This window comes from Ipomoea triloba, chromosome 13, assembly GCF_003576645.1.
Source record: "Ipomoea triloba cultivar NCNSP0323 chromosome 13, ASM357664v1".
In the NCBI taxonomy this organism is placed as follows: Eukaryota; Viridiplantae; Streptophyta; class Magnoliopsida; order Solanales; family Convolvulaceae; genus Ipomoea; species Ipomoea triloba.
In genome coordinates, this window is record NC_044928.1 from 120856 (window position 1) to 146214 (window position 25359).

At 36.1% G+C, this 25359-nt stretch overlaps 2 protein-coding genes across 3 annotated transcripts; one reads left to right on the forward strand and one right to left on the reverse strand.

The window, feature by feature from the left end:
• Nucleotides 1-10196: 10196 nt before the first annotated feature.
• On the forward strand, nucleotides 10197-14586 carry LOC116002937 (preprotein translocase subunit SCY1, chloroplastic). Of its 2 annotated transcripts, none has more exons than XM_031243128.1 (8): nucleotides 10197-10502; nucleotides 11983-12095; nucleotides 12194-12579; nucleotides 12912-13211; nucleotides 13294-13383; nucleotides 13634-13757; nucleotides 13846-14009; nucleotides 14111-14586. In XM_031243128.1, the coding sequence occupies exons 1-8, from the start codon at nucleotides 10327-10329 to the stop codon at nucleotides 14339-14341; spliced, it is 1584 nt and encodes a 527-aa protein (XP_031098988.1). In that variant the 5' UTR covers nucleotides 10197-10326; the 3' UTR covers nucleotides 14342-14586. The 2 variants fall into 2 exon arrangements, with proteins under 2 accessions (XP_031098988.1, XP_031098987.1); XM_031243127.1 differs by having other exon boundaries at nucleotides 10198-10502; nucleotides 11938-12095.
• Nucleotides 14587-15566: 980 nt separating this feature from the next.
• Nucleotides 15567-21828, reverse strand: LOC116001958 (cyclic nucleotide-gated ion channel 17-like). Its single transcript, XM_031241936.1, has 7 exons — nucleotides 21600-21828; nucleotides 20582-21137; nucleotides 20196-20408; nucleotides 19733-20037; nucleotides 17556-17667; nucleotides 16588-16824; nucleotides 15567-16503 (listed from the first exon to the last, which is right to left on the reverse strand). Exons 1-7 carry the CDS (start codon nucleotides 21620-21622, stop codon nucleotides 15775-15777), a joined length of 2175 nt encoding a protein of 724 aa, XP_031097796.1. The 5' UTR covers nucleotides 21623-21828; the 3' UTR covers nucleotides 15567-15774.
• Between the last annotated feature and the right edge of the window lie 3531 nt (nucleotides 21829-25359).

Genomic DNA, 25359 nt, shown 5'->3' on the forward strand with positions numbered 1-25359 from the left:
ATATTTCTAATCAGGTGAGAAGAGGGACTTTAGGTGAGAACGAGTGGTTTATTTTTAGCCATTGATTTTGGTAGATCTGATGGTTATTAGTTTTTGTATCATATATTTATTATTTCGCACTGGTTTAATGTTGGGGGCATTTTGGTCATTTGCTTTTATCATATTTTATTAGTAGTGCTTTAAAATAGAAGAATTCCGTTTTTTAGCATTGTAATCGGATTCGTATGTCCTTCCCCATTCTTTGCCGGCTTCCTCCTTCCCGTTCGGTGGCGGCTTTGCGGTGAATTTCGACGGTTATTGATTCGTATACGATATGCAATTTGTCGCTACAATGGCATCTAGTTAGTGTGTTTTATTTTTCATTCATTGTTTCCGGGTGTAGTGTTTGGTATGCAGTTGATGCTGTTTTTTTATCTTCCTCATTTTCGGCAAGCAGTTTTCACCATTTTTTCATGAATTCCTCAACCGTAATAACATTGTTTTTGTTTTGGTTTGCACCGTTTTGTGTGTCGTGGTTGCTTTGCTTTTCTACTGCTAGCTTTTTATTCCTTAATTGCGGATGTGTAAAGTTTTTTCTTGATGTGCATTTGTGTTTGAGATGTAGTGCAACTCCACTGTAACCATTTGGTTGTTGTGTGTGTAGGTTATTGTTTGTTGGTAATTATGTTTGTTAAAACAAATAAAACATTGTAATTGATCTTGAAGTGTAGTGCAACTCCGGTTTAATCAGTGGGATGTCGTGTGTGTGTAGGTTATAGTTTGTTGATAAATATGTTTTTTTTTTTAAAATAGAAAATAAAACATTATGTTTGTTTCGTTATTATTTTTGTTGATAAACCTTTTTTAAAAATATTTTTGTACCTATTATTGTTGGTGTAGATGATTGTGGTGTTAAAATGTTTAATACTTTAACTTTAACGGAGGTGAAAGGTGTCGCTTGGAGATATCATGCAACTTGCAGTTGTGTCATGTTTCAATGGATTGGGTTGCTTAGACTTGAGCGGTTTGCTTGCACCCTGTTTTTGAATTAAATAGACAAACAGTTGATCCTAGTGCTTCTGAAGATGTTAGCAAATCTCTAGTCGACAAATTATAGGTTGTGATATACTCGTGTGTTGGATTAGTATATACTAATACTGATCGTGTTTTGCAGCTAACACAGGTTGTCCTTGAGCAAAATGAGGCTTTTCTGGGGAACAGAGTTACACTAGACGTGGCTAGGGGGAACAACCCAGTTATTTAGTCATTTTGTGGTTCTGTGCCATCTACGGCGATTCCTGTCAAGTCCCCCGTTTTGGCTAAAAACAAAGGAAGTGGCAAGAGGTTGAAGGTTCTAGGGAGAAAGTTATTAAGGATAATTTGAAGCAAAAGCGGTTGTGCTGGGGCGTAATCAATTGACTCATCACGATAGTAGTAATTGTCCACTTCTACAAGGAACTTCGTAGTGTAGATTTTTCAATTCTCATGCTTTGTCGATTCTTTATAAGTTTTTCCTTTTACAATTTTTTCTGCACTCTACTCTTTAATTGGATAATCGTTGTTTCACAGCTAGTTATTAATGTTATATTTTCCAATGTTTAGCACTTTAATTCATGTTGTTACACATTCACAAACTACCTAATTTACTAGTACATGTTTCTTATTTCCACTCCCGCCCCCACCCTTGTAGGCCATCCAATGCTGTACAATTAAGATCTCACAGTGCAATTTTGAGTCCCTTTTTCCCACAACACTGTTGTGCGATTCAGTACTGCCAGTGCAATTTCACATTCACTGTGCACTCCCGAAGTAACAATAGAGCCACTTTGTCGCCACAATGCAAGTTAGTCTTTGCAGTCCAATTTTGAGTACATGTTCCCACACCACCCACTGCGGTGCAATTCAGTATTGGCAGTGCAATTGTGAGTTCCTTTCCCCACACCACCCACTGTTGTGCAAATCATTCCTACCAGTGCAATTTCACACTCACTGTGCACTCCATATCTAACAACAGAGCATTTTCTTCCTAACAATGCAAGTTAGTACTCTAAGTGCAAGTTAGAGATCATTCATCCCACGACAACAACTACTGTGCAATTAGTATCTCACAGTGCCATAACAAACTCATAGTGCAATACATTTCTCACACCGGTTCAAAAAGAGATAACACAATATACCAACTACATATTTCTCTTGTGGACGGAGGGGCAATAAATATAACTGTATACACCAATCCATTCATCTCGTTATACACAGTAATCTCACAATCATCATGTAGGCAAAATATTGCTTGCTAATAGCCAAAAGAATTTTAATGGTCTACCCACATACGGTAGTTGGCTAATATTGCTACACCCAATATTACTGCACTATCTAATTGCATACACTGGATTCCCAAACAAAAACTACTTAACTACATTGACGTTATTCACGCCTGCATCCTTCGAGTACGTTGGAATCGCACCGCTATCCGTTGTTCTTCGTTTGAGACGCCGACTTCAACAATGGGCCTTGCGTATGAGGCAGTATGGAAAGCTTAACAGAGAAAGGAAGATTTCACAATTTTGTCGCTTCATTCCATAAACGGTCTTTACTAATTTGCCCCCCATTCAAATACTCTATACTAAAATAATCTCCCAAATCCCTTGATTATAGCCACTACACTGATCTCATCTTGGCCGTGCAAATTGTGAAATTGATGGATAGGATTAAACCACACGTCCTCACCTAAAGGTTTGTTCTCACCTGATTAAGGATATAATAAATAATATGATATCTATTGTGTAGTGTTATGGCATCTCTGTAATGAGCATTAGTTCTTTGGGCTAAAAATGTAGAACAGACACTAGTTCACATTTAAACATAATTATATATATATATATATAGTCATGATCAGGTGCGGCCGTGCTCTCCCGTGCGGCTGTGCAGTTCACACCACTCAATGTTACGAAATACACCACTCAATGTTAAGAAACACACCACACAAGTATGCACTGTGGTGTGTTTCTTAACATTGTGGTGTGTTTCATTGTGGTTCAATGTGGTGTGTTTCTTAACATTGTGTGGTGTATAATTGTGGGGGGCATTTTGGTTATTTAGTTCTTTATTTCTTTATAGGGGTGCTTTAAAATAGGATGATTACGTTTTTGGTTTGGATTGTAACCCTGTCATGATTGGTCGCTTCCTTCCCATTCGTTTCCGTTTTTTTCTTTTCTGTTCGGTGCCGTTTTTTGCAGTGCGTTTCCCGTGAGTTGTTGATTCGTTCCCGCAGTGCAATTTGGCTCTCCAATGGCGCCTGGTTGGCCCCTATTTTTTTTGTTTTTTTTTTCCGGTGGTGCAGTTTGTCTCTCTCGTTTCCGGCGCCTTTTTTTAATGGTAACTGAATTCCGGCGCCTGTTTCTTGGGCTTTCTTTAAATAAAAAAAAACGGTAATCCGGTTGTTTTGTATTGGATTTACATCAGTTTCATTGTTGGGTTGGTTGTGCGTTTGGACTGTGTTTTCTCTGAATTGCTTATGCTCTACACGAATTATACTATTGCGGTGCATTTTAGCTTTACACACATGTAATTCTGCTGTAAGCAGTGGGTTTAGTCGTGCAGGTGCCTTTATACCGTGTTGTTATTGTGTTATTGCATTTTTTAATGGCACAAATATCCATAATCAAGAGTTGTAGGGGTGGAAGAAAAAAAAAACTATACGCTCAAAAACATTTTCCACAACTTATACCTGCACGGTGGTTGGTACAGAAACATTGCTTAATCATTTAAAAATATACATGACATGAGGTGAACAATTGAACTCTTGTTTAAGAAGAAACCATGCATGTAATAACAAACTTGCACACCACAACAATTTAAATTGAACTGCATGCACTATTTCATAATATGTTTTTGTTGGGTGTTCAAATGAGCTGTGATGTTTTGTTACTCTCTAATGATAACCATGGTTTATAAAAATATTTTGTTGTTTTATTTGTTGGTGTAGATGATTGTGGGAGTGAAATGTTTGGTGAAGGTGAAGACTATTGCTTGGAGTGGAGATATCTCCCAAATGGAGTATTAGTGTCCCGTGTGTGAGGATGGAAGTAAGCCTGTTGTAGATAATGTTTGGAAACATTGATTGGTACAATGGATTTTTATCAAAAGTATGTTGCGTTATGGGGTTTGATGTAAGATATAGTATTGTAATTTCATGTTCTTTTATTGTGTGGGTTTCTCACCAGTCTTCACTATTATTAAACGTCTGGATGCCCATCAGTGCAAGAACTTACCACGGTGCAAATAAATAAATCAAACCTCATCAACGGTTACTAAGCATTCCAATCTCCTTTGCAGTGCATTCGTACTTAATTTGCACATCTAAAACACTAAATTCGCACAACATTCGTACTTAATTTGCACATCTAAAACACTAACTTCACACAACATTCGTAATACATTTGCGCACCACAGATTACTCCGCATTCCTAATTCTTTTGCACTGCATCCATTCTAAATATGCACACCTAAATCAATAACTTTGCACAGCATTCTTAATGCATCTGCGCACAATTGCACTTTTTCAATTTTGATACAATTGCACTTTTTCAATTTTGATACAAGGTTCTTTGTTGTATTTTACGAACTGTATATTTAACGAACGGATGAATGGTCAGTCAATATGAACGTGTAAAACTATTGTCAAAACACATATGCCAATTGTATATTGGTAGGCCTACTGGTAAAACCACAATAACATAAATGAACTCTAACAAAATAATACGAGAACCCAACAAAATAAATCCAAAATAATTTAATGTTATCAACCTAGTAGATCGAAAGTCAGACATCACTTTTTGGCTGGCTCTATTGTACTCAGTCGTACGTCCACGATCGACTCTCTATGCTCGTTTATATCTGCTATCAGTATATCGTGCATATATTTCTGCTTGAGCTTTCACAGTTGCTACCTGTTTCCTTTTTCATCAAGCCCACAATCCCAGTTCTTACATTTTTCTCCAAAGTACGTCTCCATATGCCTCATAAGCATATATGGCGCACATCATCCTCATCCGTGTTGGCCGTAGCTACCCTTTTACATCTTAACCTTTGTTGTCAAGATACGTTGATAGCAGTTCTTTCTGCCATTGTGTTGGAGAATAAACATAGCAGTAGTGAAGAAAGAAGAAAAGCTTAAGGGCTTTGTGGTCTTTCCATTTGGTTTCTATTATGTTACAACCACTAACCACTTCCTCTTGTATATAAACTTTTTCCCGGCATGCTTCTGTACTGATTCTTTGAACATAATAATGAAACTAGTTAGATTTTCTCTCACCTCTCTCGTCTCTCTACTTCGCCACAAATTCCGTCATGGTATCAGAGCAACCACGGCGTAGGTCCTACGCCGCCGTCGCCGTTTCCGGCGAGTTAAATCAAGCAAGAAACACAACAATGCCGGTCGATCGTTCTCCTGCACGAAGTTCTTCCTCAACAGTTCCGCAGAGGAACTCTGTTTATCGTTCTCCTGCACGAAGTCCGTCCTCAACAGTTCCGCAGAGGAACTCTGTTTCACAGCAAAGGCGTTACTGCATGGAGAATCTAGACAAATTAAAGGGAAAACAAGCCACAGCAGTGAGTTCTTCCACAACTGGAGTAGAGTTCTCTGGATCCACATCTGGAGTAGAGTTCTCTCGATCCACATCTGATCAATCGGAGAAGTTGATCTCCCTTATTCAAGCACAAGTTGGACAACCTTCAAGCACAAGAACCACTGCTGCTGTATCCCTAATTCCACGATTCTATGAGAATAAATCTGAAAGTGAAGCCCTAATTCCGCGATTCTATGAGAATAAATCTGAAAGTGAAGGGAAGTCTTTTGTTACTCACGTAAATTCCATTTTACTATCTCCTTCTACTTGGATTCTAGATTCAGGAGCTACGGATCACATAGTATGTTCAACTGATTTCTTTAATGATTTTCGTGTCAATCATGGTGCTGAAGTCAGTTTGCCTACTGGGAAGTCAATTCCTGTCAAACACATAGGGAATGTTAGATTAAATGAGAAGTTATGGTTGAAGGATGTTCTCCACATTCCATCCTTCAGATTCAACCTAATTTCTGTGAGTAAACTGTTGCAAGATACATGCTATAATCTAACTTTTACATCCGGACAGTGCTTGATTCATGACACTCTTGGGACAGTAATTGGTTCAGCTAGGGAATCGAATGGTTTGTATTTGCTGATGAAGCCACCAAGAGTGCAGAATGTAGCTCATAGCAGCATTACAGCTCAGTGTAATAGTGGTGAAATCTGGCATCAAAGGCTACGCCATTTTCCAGTGAATAAACTTCAATTTTTGAGTGATATTAAGACTACTTCTGTTACTAAAACCTTTGTCTGTGATGCGTGCAATCTTGCTAAACACAAAAGATCACCATTCCCCTTAAGTGTTACGACCTCGAAAGAGGCCTTTGATTTAATTCATGCAGATATTTGGGGACCGTTTCCAGTTTGCTCGTTGCAAGGGAAACATTCCTTCTTGACTTTGGTCGATGACTACTCCCGGTTTACTTGGGTGCATATGATGAAAAGCAAAACCGAGGTTAGACAGCTAATAATGAGGTTCCATGCGATGGTGTTCACTCAGTTTGGGGCACTAATTAAAACCATTCAAACTGATAACGGAGCAGAGTTCAACATGATTGATTTTTTTGCTGAGAAAGGGATTATCCACCAACGATCTTGTGCCTACACACCGCAGCAGAATGCGGTTGTTGAACGCAAACATTAGCATATACTCAATGTGGCAAGGGCTATTCGGTTTCAAGCTTCTCTACCTCTTGAATTCTGGGGGCAGTGTGTGATGCATGCAGTATTCCTTATCAATAGATTGCCTTCACCAGTTATTGATCTTATAACTCCATATCACAGGCTTTACGGAAGAAATCCAGACTTGATGAATCTCAGAGTATTTGGATGCCTATGTTATGCTGCGAATCTAACGAACTCTAAGCACAAAATGGCACAACGAAGTAAAAGGAGCATTTTTGTTGGCATTCCGGCTCATACCAAAGGCTACTTAGTGTATGATTTGAATGACAGGACTATCTTCATATCAAGAGATGTAAAGTTCTATGAATCATACTTCCCTTTTTCAGAAAAAAATCCTTCTACAGATGCTCCTGAACCTACGATAAGTGGTCCCTCTCTTCCAATCATTCCCATCGATGCTCCCATATATTATGAGCCTCCCAATGATACTTCTGGAATAAATGACGTTTCTGGACTGAATGCTTCCAATGAAATTTTATCTCAAAGGGTCGACGGCTCTACAGAACATAGCAGCTCATCATTTCAGCAGCAGTCTTTTGATGAAATACCCAGGACCAGCCATGAAAATTCGCAGGAGATAGAGCAGCATGGTTCTGCCCCGCATGAACCAGATCACAATATTATTCATATCACACAACCAAGACGTTCTGATAGGCAGTGACGTATTCCTAGCAGGCTCCAAGATTACTTGTGTGATGCTGTTGTCAACAGGGGTTCATCTCCGCATCATCTGTCAAAGGTCATAGCCTTTGACACCTTATCTCCATCACATAAGGCTTTCTCCATGGCTGTGACATCAATAGATGAACCAAAGACGTATAACCAAGCCATCAAAGACCACCACTGGAAGGAAGCTATGGATGCAGAAATCCAAGCACTGCAAGATAACAACACTTGGGAGTTAACCACTTTACCTGCTGGAAAAACACCAATAGGTTGTAAATGGGTATACAAAGTGAAATTGAAAGCAGATGGTTCAGTCGAAAGATACAAAGCACGTCTTGTCGCGAAAGGATATACTCAACAACTCGGGGTTGACTACATCGAAACATTCTCGCCAGTTGCTCGAATCACTACAATCCGGACCTTCTTGGCTACAGCAGCATCCAAAGGTTGGTACATTCACCAATTAGATATAAACAATGCGTTTTTGCATGGTAATTTAACAGAAGAAGTTTATATGCACTTGCCTCCCGGGTTTCAAAGTGAATCACCAAATCAAGTTTGTAGGCTGCTCCGTTCTCTTTATGGTCTTAAACAAGCTAGCCGTCAATGGAATGCCAAGTTGAGTACTGCCCTATCTAGTATGGGATTTATACAATCCAAGGCTGATCCATCATTGTTTACAAAAGATCAAAGTAACAGTTTCGTCGTTGTTCTTGTGTATGTCGACGACATACTGGTCACAAGCCCCAACCTAAGCATGATTGAGGACCTCAAAGCATTTCTGGATAAGGCTTTTAAAATTAAAGACTTGGGAATACTATGATACTTCCTAGGGATTGAAGCAAAAATGGATGATTCGGGTTTGAATTTGTGCCAAAGGAAATATGCTCTTGACATTTTATCTGAAGCTGGTTTTCTTGAAAGTAAATCGGTAAACACTCCGATGGTACCTGGTTATCAGCTTCATCATAATGATGGTGACGTTCTCGATGATGTTAGTGTATATAGAAGACTTGTTGGCCGCCTGTTGTACCTCACAGCCACAAGACCAGACATCTCTTACGCGGTCCAACAGCTAAGTCAATTCATAGATGCTCCAACTGATAAGCATTTAAGTGCCACTCACAGGGTGCTTCGATACATCAAAAGCGCACCTGGACAAGGGTTGTTCTACCCCAAGGGTGGTGCTTTGCAGCTCAATGTCTTCTCGGATTCAGACTGGGCTACATGCGTAGAGACGCGACGTTCTATAACTGGCTACTGTGTCTTCCTTGGCTCCGCCCTTATATCTTGGAAATCAAAGAAGCAAGCAACAGTATCTCGATCCTCATCCGAAACAGAGTATCGAGCACTAGCGTCTTCAGTCTGTGAAGTTCAATGGATCACATTCTTATTGACAGACTTGCAGACACCCATGCAGAAGCCAGCAGTCATATTCTGTGACAACAAATCAGCAGTAGCTATGGCCGAAAACCATGTCTTTCATGAACGAACAAAACATATTGAGATAGAATGTCACCTCGTTCAGGAAAAGGTTTCTCATGGTTTGATTAAACTCATGCCAATCTCATAATCAAACCAAGTAGCAGATGGCTTGACAAAACCTCTTCCTATTACTCTGTTAAGAACATTTACATCTAAGTTGGGCATCCAGGACCTGTATGCGCCACCTTACGGGGGTGTTGGAGAATAAACATAGCAGCAGTGAAGAAAGAAGAAAAGCTTAAGGGCTTTGTGGTCTTTCCATTTGGTTTCTATTCTGTTACAACCACTAACCACTTCCTCTTGTATATAAACTTTTTCCCGGCATGCTTCTGTACTGATTCTTTGAACATAATAATGAAACCAGTTAGATTTTCTCTCACCTCTCTCGTCTCTCTACTTCGCCACAACTTCCGTCACATTGTCAATCAATGAACACACATCAGACAACCACTAAAAAATTACATACGGATAGTTGGTACGCTGGATATCAAACACATTGCACAACATTCATAATATAATTGCCCAACTACTGTATTCTAATCGCAACGTAGCTGCACAGCAATCCAACTAATAATTTTTCACATAAAAAAACAGTGTAGTTCAACAGCAATCCAACTACTAAATTTGCACATTAAAAACAGTGAAGTTACACAGCAATCCAAGTACTAAATTTGCACATAGTCAGTCCCAATTTTCTCACACATCAGTTTCACACAAGAGCACCAACAAATTGGAAAAAAATAAAAGGAACAAAACCTCTGTTGTTGACGATGCCGGGATTCATGATTGCCGAACGACGTTTTCGTGAACCGCCGGCCATCTCGTCAGAATTGATCGGATTCCTATCGCTCGCTACTGGTGGTCGCAGGAGTCGTATAGTTCGACAATGGGCTGGAGAATGTAGAACTGTGGGAAGCGTACAGAGGAAGGAAGATACTACGATTAAGTCGCTTCCCTCCTAGTTTGAAGTTTACTAATTTGCCCCCGGTGTATATTCTGTATCCAAATTTAAACACTCAAATCCCAAGATTTTAGCACCTGCACATATTAAATCCTGGCCGTGCAACATTTAAATTGGGTGGTGGGGATTAAACCACACATTCTCACCTAAGCCTTTGTTCTCAGCTAATTAAGGACCTTATTTATTATTATTATTTAGTATTTGTTTATATATCTTTTTATTTAATATATATTTTTAGAATTTATACATTTTAAATTAAACAATATAAAAATTGATTTGTAGTTAAACATCCAGTTAGCCAGTCAGTGCAAACCCACGACATCCTAAGGTCTCCCCTCCACACACACACTCTTCCTAGTTTAGTCTTCATTCGGATTTTGGTCGGTGAATCAACGGTGTTTCTGTTCCTGGCCTAGGATAACAATGTTGATAACTGTAAGAGAAGTTTCTTCTCTGTCTCACTGCTTCGCCGCCTTCAACACTCCAAGGACGAACCGAAACAGCCTCGTTTGCAGAGCCAGCAGCGTTCGTGTCCACGGAAATCCTTCTCTCACTCACCAATCATGGAATCTTGCTCACCTTCTTAATCCCATAACCAGGTAATTAAACCAAATCTTAATGAACAAACAAACAAAATGGTTTTTTGGGCATCCCAAATTTTGTTAAATCTCAAGATTATATTTTTTGTTAGCTTATTGTTTACAATCACAACGCTGTGTGTGCCAGCTGATTTACTACTTTTAGGGAAGGTGTTTATGATTAGCTGTACTGGGTTGGAATCCGGAAATGCTTATCTGCTGTTAGTCTTAGGGAATTTTCCTCCTTTTTTTTTTTTTTTTTTTAAATAATTTCTGGATTTAGTTTGCTGCCTAACTGGGATTTTAGCTGTGACAAAATAAGTTGAGAAAGAATCTAATTTTATATGGTCCCAATTGGAAATGCTAAATATCTAAATGATGATTATTTAATCAGTAATCTAATTGTCCGAGTTAGTTCATTCTTACCAAACACCAATGATGTGAAGGAAACCCATTTAATGGCACCATCCTTTGGAAAATATATTTGGACCATGTTATCTGCATATACTTATTTTCTATGAGAAAGAGTTAATGAAAATATTTTAGAAACTAAGGTCATTTTGTTGGAAAATTCGTTGATTGCATTGAAGTCATGGAATGTATGAGAACATGGGGCAACCCTAGATAGTCTTGAGATTTTATCCTTGAAGTAGCAAAATGAGTACATCAAAGCTAAATAGTTTGAAGAAAAAGAGAATGGTTGATGATCTAACGAAAATTGTTCATGTTTTACCTACCAAATCATCGTTGTTCTTTATGGTTTATACTGAGAGGACAATGAGCATTTGTATGCCTTTCCTATAAACTGTTATCTAGGGGTGTTCTTTGGTTGGTACCACTGACTGTCGGTTAATTTTGCTTAAATTACCTCATCAAAAAAATCTAATTAGCAAATGTTCAGTTTGGTCAAATTAAAGTTGTATTTGGTTTGATTCGACCAAATTTGTTTTGGATCAAAATTTGTATCCCCCAATCTTCATTAAACAATGTTTTAGCCAAATGGAATTTAGTAACTTTATGTAGAACAACTTTATTCATTTATAGTTTCCACTAAAAGGTCCAAGTTTTCATAAACCCATGAATACAACTAGGCAAACATCAATAGTTGTGCATATAGAGACAAAGAGTAGTTTGGTTTAATTGGTTTTTATAGGTTTTCTTTGATCAAAACCAAAATAAAATCTAATGCCATTTTTTTAAAAGAAAAGATTAAAGACTAACATCAGATTAAACACCAATATTAGTCAAAGTAGTTTGGTTCGATTTTCAACTGTCTCCCTGAGGTTGAGGCCTTGAGGATGGGGAAGGAGTTTGGTGATTTTATTTTATTTTTTTTGAAAAATTAAAAAATAAAAATAAAAATTTGATGATGATGATTTGTCTTAGAAATCTAATCTTTATTTATTGTCTGTAACCTTGATACAAGCTTCTACTGATTGTTGCTTTCTATCTCCAGCTCTGATAATTCAGTATTTGACCCATTGGGAATCAATTCTAGCAGATCATCACATCTAAACACTGCCTGGGAAAGTGCTGTGGGGTTTGTGTTGAAAGCATTTGAGAGTACCTCAGGTACCAGAAAAGAGAAAACTTCATCAGCAAGAAGAGTTGCAGGTCTGTTTTTAGCCTTGTATTTAGCGTGTTAATATTTTTATGTTTTGTACTACCCCCACAGCTCATAGGCCTTTATTAGGACTTTTTGACTTTGCCAGCTGCAATTGAGGACACTAGTATTGATTTTGGGGACTTCTTCAAAGGCCCATTACCGGGAAAATTTCTCAAGCTCTTGGGTTATTTGGCCTTGTCACGAGTTGGTATATATGTACCACTTGGTGGAGTAAATAGGGATGCATTTGTTGGAAATTTAGATCAGAATAGTATATTGAGCACTTTGGATTCATTTTCTGGAGGAGGTATTGGTAGACTTGGAATATGCTCCCTTGGTATTGTTCCTTTCATCAATGCACAGATTGTGTTTCAGCTTCTTGGTCAAATCTATCCCAAGTTGCAAGAACTTCAGAAAAGAGAAGGTGAAGCTGGAAGAAAGAAAGTTCTTCAGTATACCCGCTATGCATCTGTAGGATTTGCCATTGTACAGGTAATGAAGTTAGTTTTTCTTATATGGTCTTACTTTAAGAAGAATACTAAAATTGCATCTATTTTTGTACTTGCGATGCTTCCTATTACTTTTGGTTTCCCATTGGGGTCATATATCAAGTCCATGTGAAGTGTTGAATGAAGGATTTTAGAGAACTTCCTTTCCTTAAATGACTTTAAACAATATCAGGATGACACAAGCCACTGCCAAGCTATCTCATTTCTATATTTTTTTGAATTTAATTCTTACTTCCACGCTATTGATAATGTATTCCATGCATGCATGTAGTGTCAATTCTTTTACATACACTTTTTTTTATTTTGCTCTGGCAGGCAATCGGCCAAGCACTATATCTTCGCCCTTATGTCGATGACTTTAGTACTCAGTGGGTTCTTTCTACTGTTGTTCTGTTGACTCTTGGTTCAGTATTTACGACATACATTGGGGAGCGAATATCCGATTTAAAACTAGGAAATGGTACATCTCTTTTAATCTTCACAAATATCATCTCCTACTTGCCAGCATCCTTTGGTAGGACAGTTGCACAGGCATATCAAGATGGAAACTATGTTGGGCTCGGTGGCATCATTGTTTCCTTCTTCCTTTTAGTCCTTAGCATAGTTTACGTACAGGCAAGTGTTATATTCTTTTTTATATAGTATTTTGACTTTGAATACATAGAGAGCAACACACTTATGCCATCTAGTGTTACAGGAAGCAGAGAGGAAAATTCCACTTAACTATGCGTCAAGATATACTAGCAAGACTGGAGGCCTTCAAAAATCTGCTTACTTACCCTTTAAAGTTAGTATGCCTTTACCATGCTTCTAATATGAAGTCACAATGATCCATCTTTAATCATGTAATAGTAATTGGTACCTTTACAATTATAACATTTCTCCTTGTTAGCCAGTGTGTGTCATGCTCTTTAGGAACTAGCTAGGGCTAGGTATCATTTTTGTTGTGTTGTCATTGATGATCCGATCCGATCCGATCCTATTATAATTTTATATAAAATTCTAAATTGATTGTGTTAGGTGTTATTGTTGAGCAGGTAAATAGTTCAGGAGTTATGCCAATTATCTTCTCTACATCATCATTGGCTATTCCTGGCACTCTGGCACGATTCACTGGTGTTGGGGTGCTAAGAAATGTGGCAGTTGCCTTAAACCCTGGCGGTGAGTATAATGAGTGTCACTGCATTTCTGGCAGAAATTAGTTGTAAATCCTTAATGTCTACATAACTAACCAAGTATGCTTTCTTAGGTTCTTTCTATCTCCCAACAAATGTACTATTGATTGCCTTCTTTAATTACTATTACACATTCCTGCAACTGGACCCTGACGACATGAGTGAACAGTTGAAGCGACAAGGTGCTTCAATTCCACTTGTCCGACCAGGAAAGAGTACAGCTGCATTCATCAAAATGGTAACTTCCTTTGAATTGTTTTAGCAATAATGTTTTATATCTAATAACTACAATTATGAACTAGGCCTAATTATGTTTGGCATGTTAATGAATTACTACAGGTTCTTAGCCGGATATCTGTTCTTGGTTCTGTATTTTTGGCTCTTCTTGCTGCTGGTCCTGCTGTGATTGAACAAGCAACACACCTGACTGCTTTTCGAGGATTTGCGGGCACATCAGTTCTCATTCTTGTTGGCTGTGCCACGGACACAGCACGCAAAGTTCAGGCAGAGATTATATCCCAGAAGTACAAGAACATAGAATTTTATGACATTGACAAGTATGTACCGTAGATCATAACTAGTTCAGTTTAAAGTCAAAACTGCATTTGATTAAAGACGACTTCTTCGGTGGGCAATCCAGTTTGAGTTCATCTGGATTTGTGTATTTAACTCAAAACTGTTTCTTGGTTTAGGCTTTATTTTCATTTATATTAGAATATTAGATTTGTACATGGTGTTACCGGTGTAGCTTAAATTTGTACATGTTGCTACAATTCCAGAGTCCATATTCTTCAGACATACTTTCAACTCCTGAACTGCATTTATTATAAGCAAAACAATGAGTTTATTTATTTTAGGGAAAATGCTCAAATAGACTCTCAAACTTTAGGTACCTAAACTTTTTAAAATTGTAATTAAACCAATTAACATTTTATTTTAGAGTAATAAAGTTCAAAAACAAGTTAGTGACCTGCTGGAATTCGACATCATTTCTGACCAAAAAAATCGACCGTCAGCGATCGGCTCGTCGCTGGCTGCCTCTTCGGAGGTATCCCCCGGAGGAGGCAACCGGAACTGGTCGCCTCTCTCCCCGTAGGTCGCCTCCCCCATGGAGTGAGGCGACAGGAAATGTCACAGGATAAGGTGCCGGCGAAGAGTCGGTTGCCGGCGGTCGATGTTGTGGTCAAAAATGATACTCGATCTATGTAACATTATATGGTACATGAGACCAAAAAGACGAAATGATAAGAAAAAGTGTATATGCAAAAATTGTATATATAGGAGAATATGCAAAAATTGTATATATAGAAGGAGAATGGAAAACAAGACAGGAATTCTCTACAATTAGACTGTGGAACAATTGAAGGGATGGAGCATCACGGGTATAGGAACTACTGAAGGTACTAAAGAAACAAGAACAACAACTACTAATTCATCAGCTAAGATATTCCCAAAAAGTCGAAAACTAAGCGATTTCAAGTGACCTGCTATCACATGTCACTAACCTGCTTCAAAATAAAATGTTAATGATTTTAATTGCAACTTTAAAAAGTTTAGTATCTAATTGACTTTTTAGATAAAGTTTGAGAGCCTATTTTGATCCTTTTTTATTTTTCATTTCGTCATTTGGTTCCCTAGCATGAAATGTTTTGTTTTATGGTGAAGAGGATTGATTTTGATTGCAGTAGTTATTGAGTGAGTGAGTATATATTAATATCAAGAACAAAGAACAGTTCACTCTTTCACCAAAGAAAGCGAGAATATCCAAATCCCATAAATTACATGCAAGAAGATATGGAGCAATCAGAACTTTGTCTCTTCAACATTAACATTATAGAAGGAAGTATGATCATCATGGTGTTTCAGTTTGCAGAAAAATCTCCATTTCCCACTTTCTTGTTTCTCATTTAATTTACACAACTTGTTAATACAAAACTATGAAATTGGGATCTCAATTGCATCACATAAAAGTTAGCCTTTTCTACTGAAACAACGTACAGTTGCTAGTCATCCGCCTCTGCTGAAAAGTCAGGCTCTTCAGGTTTTTGTAGTTTAGGCAAACTGACATCTTTAATCTTCTGAGCTCCTCTCCTAGTGTTTGCAGCAAATCTTGAAGCCAATATCGTGACACCAAGGTTTGTCTTTGTGAGGGACTGGTTTGAGGTGGGCGAAGTACTAGTATCCTCGCCTCGCTCACTCTCTTCTCTTGCTTCATTTTCATTTAAAGCAAAGGATTCCATCCTAGCAAGATCTTTTGCCATGATTCTTCGCTTGTGTCGTCGCCAAGCGGCCTGTATGAAGCATGCTGCCCATGTTCTCCAATGGTGAGAGTAGAACCGGAATGTATGCTGCAGCTTCTTGCTGTGGAGTCGCCTAAACTGGTTAGCAACAAACTTGAGATCTTCAGCTCTCAATGCAAAGGCTTCCACTTCAACCAGTGCTCTCACTGTCCTAGTTGAGGTAGGCAAGTTGACAGTAGATTTTGGGTGCAAAGCCCAAGCAAGGAGCTCCTCTCCGCAAAAATCTCCAGGTCTCAACATAATGGCATTGAAGAAACCCGTCCGCCCTCCATTTGTCGTACAACTCTCAAGCCTCCCTCTAATGATGAATAGCATCTCTGTCACAGGATCACCCTCCCGCACAATGTAAGTACCCTCTGTGCTCAAGCACGAGACTATACGTTCACATATAGCATCAAGTAACTGATCATCCATCTGAGAGAAAAATGGTACCTGAAATTGTGTATTTTGGATAAGAAAAAGATAGTTGGAGATCAGTTCAATTCCTATTCCTGTAATGTTAAGTGAAACTCATACACGTCGAACAAGGTCCAGGCATAGATGTCGTTGAATGTCACGACGAAGATCAGCAGGTAGGCCATGCAAAATTGCTTCTTCATCTACTCCCCGAGTTGCAACCCATTTACATTGAACAAAACGTCGAACACGCCTTCTCAAGTCTTCTGGGAGTTGTCGATGTTGCATCCACTCTTCAGTGTCTCTTCGCTTAAGTCTCCATTCCTCGAGCCTCACTGTCATAGATTGCAGGTATGTCTATGTACCCACCCAACAAAAAAAGAAGAAGATAAACTGTGACTGGTTAGAATGGCATGCAAGAGAATGTAATATAACAAAGACTATCCATAATAAGCGGGATTTACCATGTGTCATTGTTCTTTATATTTTATCTATTGGCATTTTACATTTTATGGAGGGAAACATAGCGTGAAAGGCTTCCACATAATGTCCCCTGTATTACTATATTAATGCCACATTACCACATAGTACGTGTTCTACTATTATGGTAATACATCATAGTATGTGTTCTATCTCAACAAAAAAACTTAACCTATTAGTGAGGATACACAATCATTATTTTATATTCATGCTCAACATATAGAAATATTGTTCACCTTTTGTCTCCTCTTGATAGCATACTGAAATATGTACTAGATTTTAAGCTATTTGTGCGAACACAAATTTATTATGTTATATTGATCCTCAACAAATACAAATGTTCTTCTCCAATATGCCTTTCCACACCTACAAGGTTTTAATAATAGATACAGGGGCATCTAGTAGCCATGCATAGTAAAAATCCATCAACAAAATAAAGGCCTTCTGGAAAAAGAGATAAGGGAATGTCAAACATCGATGAGTGGCCATGGAAAAATTAGACAAAGAAACACATTTCTCCATAAAAAATCAAGGGAAATTCCTTCAATAAGTCATAACTAGAAAGAACATAGCTGTGGAAGTTAAAAAAGGATGACAGAAACATTTACCTGCATATTCCCAATAAGATGTGCGAATAAAACGAGGCCCAAAATGGCAATAAGTATGGCAAAGGATGTCTCTCCAATAAATGTGGTTGTTGACAAATTCTGCCCATAAGAACTGAAACAAGAGAGGCTTGTGAAAATCCATAAACTCCTTTCATCTAAACAGCCAGTAAACAAATGGTTCAAGAAGACATTTAACATCTTTTTCATTGATTCCATAAAAAAATACCATCCTAAGCTAAAGCAACAGCACGAAGTAACTTAGACTAGAGTATGGACACCAAACATCTCAATATGCTGGCTTTCATTAAAGAAGATTTACAGTTTATTCCATCATTTTAAGGATGAGATGAAGTAGTATATAACATAGCAAAGTTCAGCAGCTGCAGTCATTTTTAAATTTTGATTAGTGGTAATCAAAGCCATCCTGCAATAGTCATACAGTTATTCATGCATTAAAAAATAAACTATAATAAAATAAATAAATAAATAAATAAATAAATAAAGAAATAAATTCAAGGCCCCAAAATATCAATCAACCTAGGGGTTCCATACTCCATTAGCCGTGCATATTTTGTACTTTTCTCAACCCTCATCTTAAAAAATGAAATTTAAAAATGATTTTTGTTTCTGGCCCTAATTTTCCAATTAGCTGGATCTTGACATCCATTATCAAAATATATTTTCCTGGAAAGTTCTCACAGGAGAAAGATGCAATGCAAATCATTTTACAGGAGCATGAAGTAAATAACCCAGTGATAGAGTCAGCAATTTTTGTGAGTTCTATGTACTCCTAACATAGACACTGTTAAATTTCAAATTTCCAGAATAATTTTGAAACATATTATCTACCATGCCTATATACCGATTACCGAATATGGTAATTAAATGCATAACTGTCTTTGAAAACATTTGTTCCTAATAATTATCTGTTGCAGCTATTGCTTTATGACATAAATTTGCATATAGTACACTAATTAGATGCCTAGGGTGTGCATCATCATAAGTATGATTAGTACCAAATAATTTCAGGCTTTTCAGCTTCAACACTAACTTCTATCTTTGAATTGCTATTTTCACTTTTTGTAATCTAAAAATATAATTAACACAGATACATAATGGAGGATCCAGCAAAAAAAAAACAAAAGTATGAGAAAGCCTTCATAAAAATAAAAATAAAAATAAAAATAAAGCTTATTCTGCAGATTGCTACCAGTACACTTCTTTAATAAAGTATCAGAATTCTAAATATGAAATTGGAAATTCTTTAGCATCTTCGCGAAGTTCTTGCCTAACTTCTTTTCGTAGCCATCCCATCGATTACGTAGCATCACTTCCAAGGGACGAACGAGGCTGACTTAGCTAGTGTGAGGGGAAAATTAGCTAAGGCAGCACGAGACATCGTTAGAGGAAACGAGTCAATGACATAAGGCACAGTAAAGCATAACTTTTAAATAACCAGAACTCATATTTTCTGTTTTAAGCTAATAGTTAGCTTTAATGCACATCCACATAATTTGACACGAGCAAAAGCAAGGACCAACTCATGGCATACATTGAATGTGCAATCTTAAGTATTTTGAACTTATATGCCATTAGAATTTTGTTTTAAAAGAAAAAAAAAATCATACAGAATATCATTTAGAAGGTCAAGATAACAATAACATGTTTTTGACTAGAAGATGTTTTATATGGGTATATATAAAAGTGACTGGACGAAATCACATAAATACTGTTTAACTTGAATTATACGGAGTATTGTCTAATGTTAATTAAGGCACTCTAAATTTAAGTTTCCTCTCACTGTAAAAGGATGAGACAGGATGTGAATGAATATTCTTTTGTCCTCATTTCCATGTGGGATGTGGACAATATAGCACAGAGACGATTGAAGGAAGGTATAGTCCCCTTACGAACTTCAAAATGTTATTTGGGTGCAGTATTAGATATTTAGATTGTTAATAGAGGATGTTCCGGCATACAGTGTAGGCATTCTGGTGCAAAGGTTAAGTCCTAGTAAATTCAGTATACAGTTATCTTATCAAAAGAATAGGGTACTTCAACAAACTTCTGAAACCCCTTTTTTGAATAACTAAAGCATACTTAGACAGACTATACTACCACTGTAACTTAGTAGAAGCACAATTGCTATTATCATTGTATGTGCAAATGAAAAATACCTCAGGTTCTGTAATCCCCACCACAAGCAATAGAAGTATTTTTCAAGAAAACTTGAGGAGACAACATCTTTTGTAACAGCATTTTCAAATATGCCATATTTGAAAGTAGTGCTATCTCCATTGGGATCACAATTTTTGAACACACTAGTAATATTTGCCCAGGTCTTGCGAGCATCAAGGTCAAAAGTATCACAATCCAAGTACCGAGATACACATTTTGTGGAATTCTCTTCATCTCTGCAAATTGATTTCCAGCAAGATGTATATCGATCAACTGACAACAAATACCATGCTGCCCCTAAGACCTGAAGAAACAAATCTTACTGTCATATGGAAAAGAATAAAGTGTTTCCACTTATTTATTTTTGTGGAGGGGGAGGAGGAAACTGTAAGATACAATAACTATAATATTGTTTCGAATATAAAAAATTTAAAAAAAGAGGACATTGCTAGAGTTACATACATGGCTAGCCAACATATAGAGAAGTAGATTATATGCAGCCCCTGCCCAAGCAGTCTTTGTGACAACTCCAGTTGCTTTAATGATCTGTGAACTTAGTGGGAAAATAAGATATAACCTGGGAATATACTGAATCAGGACAATCAGTGCAAGGGCATTATTATTATGGTATGCATGTTGACTTCTTGTTGCTGGTATAATGAACCAGATGACAATCTGCAAGGAGTACCAATAATTAGTAATGATCTGAACAAGAAGCTCAAGCACAGCTACAAGAAACAGAAGAATATGCAAACATAAATATGCCATAAGACATGAAAGCATGCGATAATAGTATAGTTATGGCCTGCAGTGAGTGCAGTAGTTCTTTCAAGACAAAAGCAGGTTACCTGTGGGAGAGGTAAGGTTGCAATCAGATCAATGAAGAAATCAGATCTTAGATATCTCCGAGCAATCTCCTTAGGATCCATGACAAGCTCACCTCTACCAAATACCCGAGTATTGGGGGCAACATAAGCAGTTCTAAACTTAATGATCACATGCAACAGATAGAAAAAATCAGCAATAGTGCGGAAAATTGTGACCACAATTCGCAAATTCAAGTCAGTTCTCACACAACTTAGATCCTTAGTTCCTCCAATAATAGGCATAAAAAAATACAATGGGTCGACAAACAATGCCAACAAGCAGGATATAATGAAAACCCAATTCCACTTCAGCACAATGTCACTACCCGGATCAAGTATTCGCTTTCTCCATGGCTCATGGTTCTCAGGGTACACCTTAGGCCTCCCAAACTTAAGGGTTTCTGTGATTTTATGTTTTCTGCCGGGGTTCAACCAGGATGATGAAAACCGATACTCAGAAGATGATTTCTCTAAACTTGAAGATTCAGCTTCTCCACCCCATAAAATGGGTTTTTGCTGTTTTCCGTTGGAGTAGAAGCTAAACATTTAAGTTACCAAAAAATGAGCCTAAAATTAGTAAAAGCCTTAGCTTAATTGCAGCATAACAGGGTAAAAATGGAATTAAAATTTCCAACAGAAAAGGGCTAGAAATCTAATTTTGATATTAGAACGTCACTTTGCTCTATCAATCCTTTCTACGGAGAACTAGAACAAAATTCCCAATCTTCAGCTCCAAAGCAACCAATCAAAAAGAAAAACATTGAAAACCAAGTAATGGGTACATAAAATTCTGATTCTTTGGGGGGTTACTTCCAAGCCTACAAATTTCTCCTCTTTAAGCTCAACAAAACCAAGAATCGATCTTTCAAATTTCCAAGTTCCTTTCTTTTCTCCACTCCACTTGCAATTTTTTTCCCATTACATAGCAATCAAAATGAAAACACTACTAACAACAAAAATCAATAATATGTCCATTAGAACTTAGAAGACATCAACATACCTCACAAACTTATCTTTCTTCATGTCCAACCTCGTGTGAAATGGGTTTTGGAAAAGTCTGCAGGAGCAGGCAGGCAGCTAAAGAGAAACTGATGGAAGGTAAAATACCTATAGTGCCCTTTAATCATAAACTACGAAGCGAAACATTCTTGGTTGTGTTAAGGAAACTTTTTCTTTTTTTCAGATTTGCAGGGAGAAGGCAGAGTGACAGTGAGAATTTCATGTGTTTTTGTTTGGTATTTGGAACAATTTGTATAAATTATTGGAGTAATTAGTTTTGATTAATATATTAAGACATCATATGACATATGTTTGACCAGAGTTTGCATATTAAGGAGGATTTAGAGGAGGGTTTGTAGTGTAGTCAAACATTTGGCCATTTGGGGATTGCTGCTGCTTGACCCACAATTTTTATTTTTGACTTGTTTATTTTTATCTTTAATTTTTTATAAGTAAAATAACACTTTTAATCTCTGAATTATTTTACTTTTAAAAATTTAGTCTTTTATAAGTTTTTTTTTAATACTATTCACTTTATTACAATGCAGTATCGGTTAGTCTTTTATAAGTTAACTAGTATTTTCGTCCGTGCGTTGCACGGAATGAATTTGTTATAATATTTTAAGAATATTTCGATCAATATACAATTATATAAATTATAACATCGAATATTATATAGCGCAATTGATGAAATTGGTTGGATTGATTATATTTTCTGATGTTTTCTTTGCTTGAATTAGAGCAAATAATTGTCCAATTACCTGTGCGATTCACAAATAATTTTTTTTAGGGAAAATTGTAATTTATGTCCCTCTATAATATGTCAATTATCAATGTCACCTCTGAATTATTAGTGGTGTAAATATTGCTCCTCAATTTTTAAAACGGTACATATACTGCCCCTCCCGTGAAATATTAATATATTCCTTTCGTTTTTTCCTAATATTTCATTTTCTTATAAATATATTCATTTCCATTTTCCTTCATAAAAAAAATTAATATTCATTTCTATACTTTTTTCCTTCATAACTTTTTTCCTAATATTTCATTTGGTGGTTACTAATTTGTTCGTAGAGAAAGCTGTGTTATATTTTCAGTGAAATATTAATGTGTTCATTTCGTTTTTCCTAATATATCATTTTCTTTTTTATTCATAAAAAGAATTAATATTATTTTACATTCTTTTTTCTTTCTAATTTTTTCCTAATCATTCATTTGGTGGTTACTAATTTTTTCGTAGGGAAACTTGTGTTATATTTTCAGTAAAATATTAATATATTCATTTCATTTTTCATAATATTCCATTTTCTTTTGAGTATATTCATTTCTTTTTTCCTTCATCAAAAGAATTAATATTGCTCTCCATTCTTTTTTCCTGATAATTGCCAATTAATTGGCCTAGTTCCTTGCCAATTAGTAAGAAAATATTAATAACAGATTCCCGTGTAATATTCATTTCATTTTCGTTCATACAAATTTAATATTAATTTTCATATAATTAAAAAGTAATTATAAAAATATAATTGTTGAATATATTTTCAGTGAAATATTAATAAATTCATTTTGTTTTTCCTTCTAAATAATTAATATAATTATAATTATAATATAATTGTCGATTATATTTCCAGTGAAATATGAGTATATTCATTTCTTTTTTCCTTCATAAAAGGAATAAATATATAGGCTCTCTCTCGCACGCAGGTGGTGCAAATCAAATCCAAAAATGAGCTTGAAAAGGCATGACTCGTGTGCACCGACACCAACAGGTACGGATGTTGTTCGAAAAATTGGCTAGCCTTAGTAGTTTTATTAGGAATTGTATTATTATATTTTACAATATTACACAAGCCTTAATAGTATAGGAGTGTTTTGGGCGAAAAGTTAAAATTGAGGATTTTGTTTTTATTAATAGTATATATTGCATTGCAAGAAAATATATGTACTGTATTATTACGATTAGTAATTTTAATCAAGAATTGTATTACGAATAGGAACGTAGGAAATAATATATTTTTATTAGGAATTGTATTATCATATTTTATAATATTACGCAAACCTTAATAGTATAGGAGTGTTTTGGACGGGAAGTTAAAATTGAGGATTTTGTTTTTATTAATAGTATAGATAGATTGCATTGCAGGAAATATATGTACTGTATTATTACGATTAGTAATTTTAATCTAGAATTGTATTACGAATAGAAACGTATGGATGAATATATTTTATTACGAATTGTATTATCATATTTTACAATTGATAAAGTTTAATTCCTCCATGTGTTCTTGTGTTCATAATATGTAAAGGAATTGTATATAAGAAAATTGGCCCTTAATCTATCTCTTTTATTGATTGTTCTTGAATAATAGAGAGAATGAAGAGAGCATGGCTAGAGAGCATTCTAGAGAGAAGAAGAGAGAGCCAAAAAAGTCCATTAACTGAAGGGTTAGGGTCCCTTTTATATGCTAATACCATACAGTACGTTGTATAATACGCTAGGCATACATACAATCTTCGTAGGGCAGTATACTCGACGTCAAGGCTCGGACTGAGGGACTACTTGATAGGGAATATACCCCGGGTATACGACCCTAAGTACTTTATATGTATGTCGGTATAAAGTACGGGTATGAGCCTATAAAAAGGCTGGAACCCTTCAAGTTATGGGGGTTTTTTGGGCCTCTCTCTCTCTCTCCAGATAGACACATGAAACTATCCTCCCCCTTCTCTCTACATTTGTTCAAGAGTAACGAATAAAGGGATGACTTCGGGCTAATTTCTTTGATTGATTACACCTTCTACATATACCATTATATACACAAAGTATAGGGAGGAATTTATTCCATATCAACAATGTTACGCAAACCTTAATAGTCTAGGAGTGTTTTTGGTGGAAAGTTAAAATTGAGAAATTTTTTTTTTATTAATAGTATAGTATAGATTACATTGCAGGAAAATATATGTACTATATTATTACTATTAGTAATTTTAATCTGTATTATTACTATTAGTAATTTTAATCTAGAATTATATTACGAATATGAACGTAGAATAGAATATATTTTATTGCAAATGTGTTATCATATTTTACAATATTACGCAAACCTTAATAGTATAGGAGTGTTTTGGGTGGGAAGTTAAAATTGAGGATTTTATTTTTATTAATAGTATAAATTATTATATAGATTTAAACAAATTTAGTCATTTAATTATTTATAATGTTGTATTTTTAATCCCTATTGTTGTATAATGTTGCATTTTTAGTTCCTAGTATTATATAAATATATAAGGGGAAATTGTAATTTATGCCCCTCCATAATATGTCAATTATCAATGTCATCCCTGAATTATTAGTGGTGTAAATGTTGCCTCTCAATTTTAAAAACGATGCATATATTGCCCTTCCAAGTGCAAATGTTGTCCCTCAATTTTTAAAATTGTACATATATTGCCCCTCCTATAGGGGCAATATACGTACCGTTTTAAAAATTGAGGGGCAACATTTACACCACTAATAATTCAGGGATGACATTGATAATTGACATATTATAGAGGGACATAAATTACAATTTTATTGTCAAACTCAAATAACATATGCGATTATTTTTATCACCTTAAAATCAATTCACTATTAAAATACAACGTTTACATGGAGATAATTAAACTTTAACTATGGATATTGAACTATATATATATATATATATATATATATATATATATATATATATATATATATATATATATATATATATATATATATATAT

Excerpts from the sequence above, each read along its gene's own strand:
- LOC116001958 (XM_031241936.1), bottom strand. The coding sequence starts at position 21,622 with ATGAAGAAAGATAAGTTTGTGAG. Across the intron at positions 16,825-17,555 it reads ATCTTATTGGGAATATGCAG|ACATACCTGCAATCTATGAC; the intron begins GTAAATGTTTCT and ends GTGGGTACATAG. Across the intron at positions 16,504-16,587 it reads GCCTGGACCTTGTTCGACGT|GTACCATTTTTCTCTCAGAT; the intron begins GTATGAGTTTCA and ends ACACAATTTCAG.
- LOC116002937 (XM_031243127.1), top strand. The coding sequence starts at position 10,327 with ATGTTGATAACTGTAAGAGAAGTTTCTTCTCTGTCTCACTGCTTCGCC. Across the intron at positions 12,096-12,193 it reads ATCAGCAAGAAGAGTTGCAG|CTGCAATTGAGGACACTAGT; the intron begins GTCTGTTTTTAG and ends TGACTTTGCCAG. Across the intron at positions 13,212-13,293 it reads TTAGCATAGTTTACGTACAG|GAAGCAGAGAGGAAAATTCC; the intron begins GCAAGTGTTATA and ends CTAGTGTTACAG.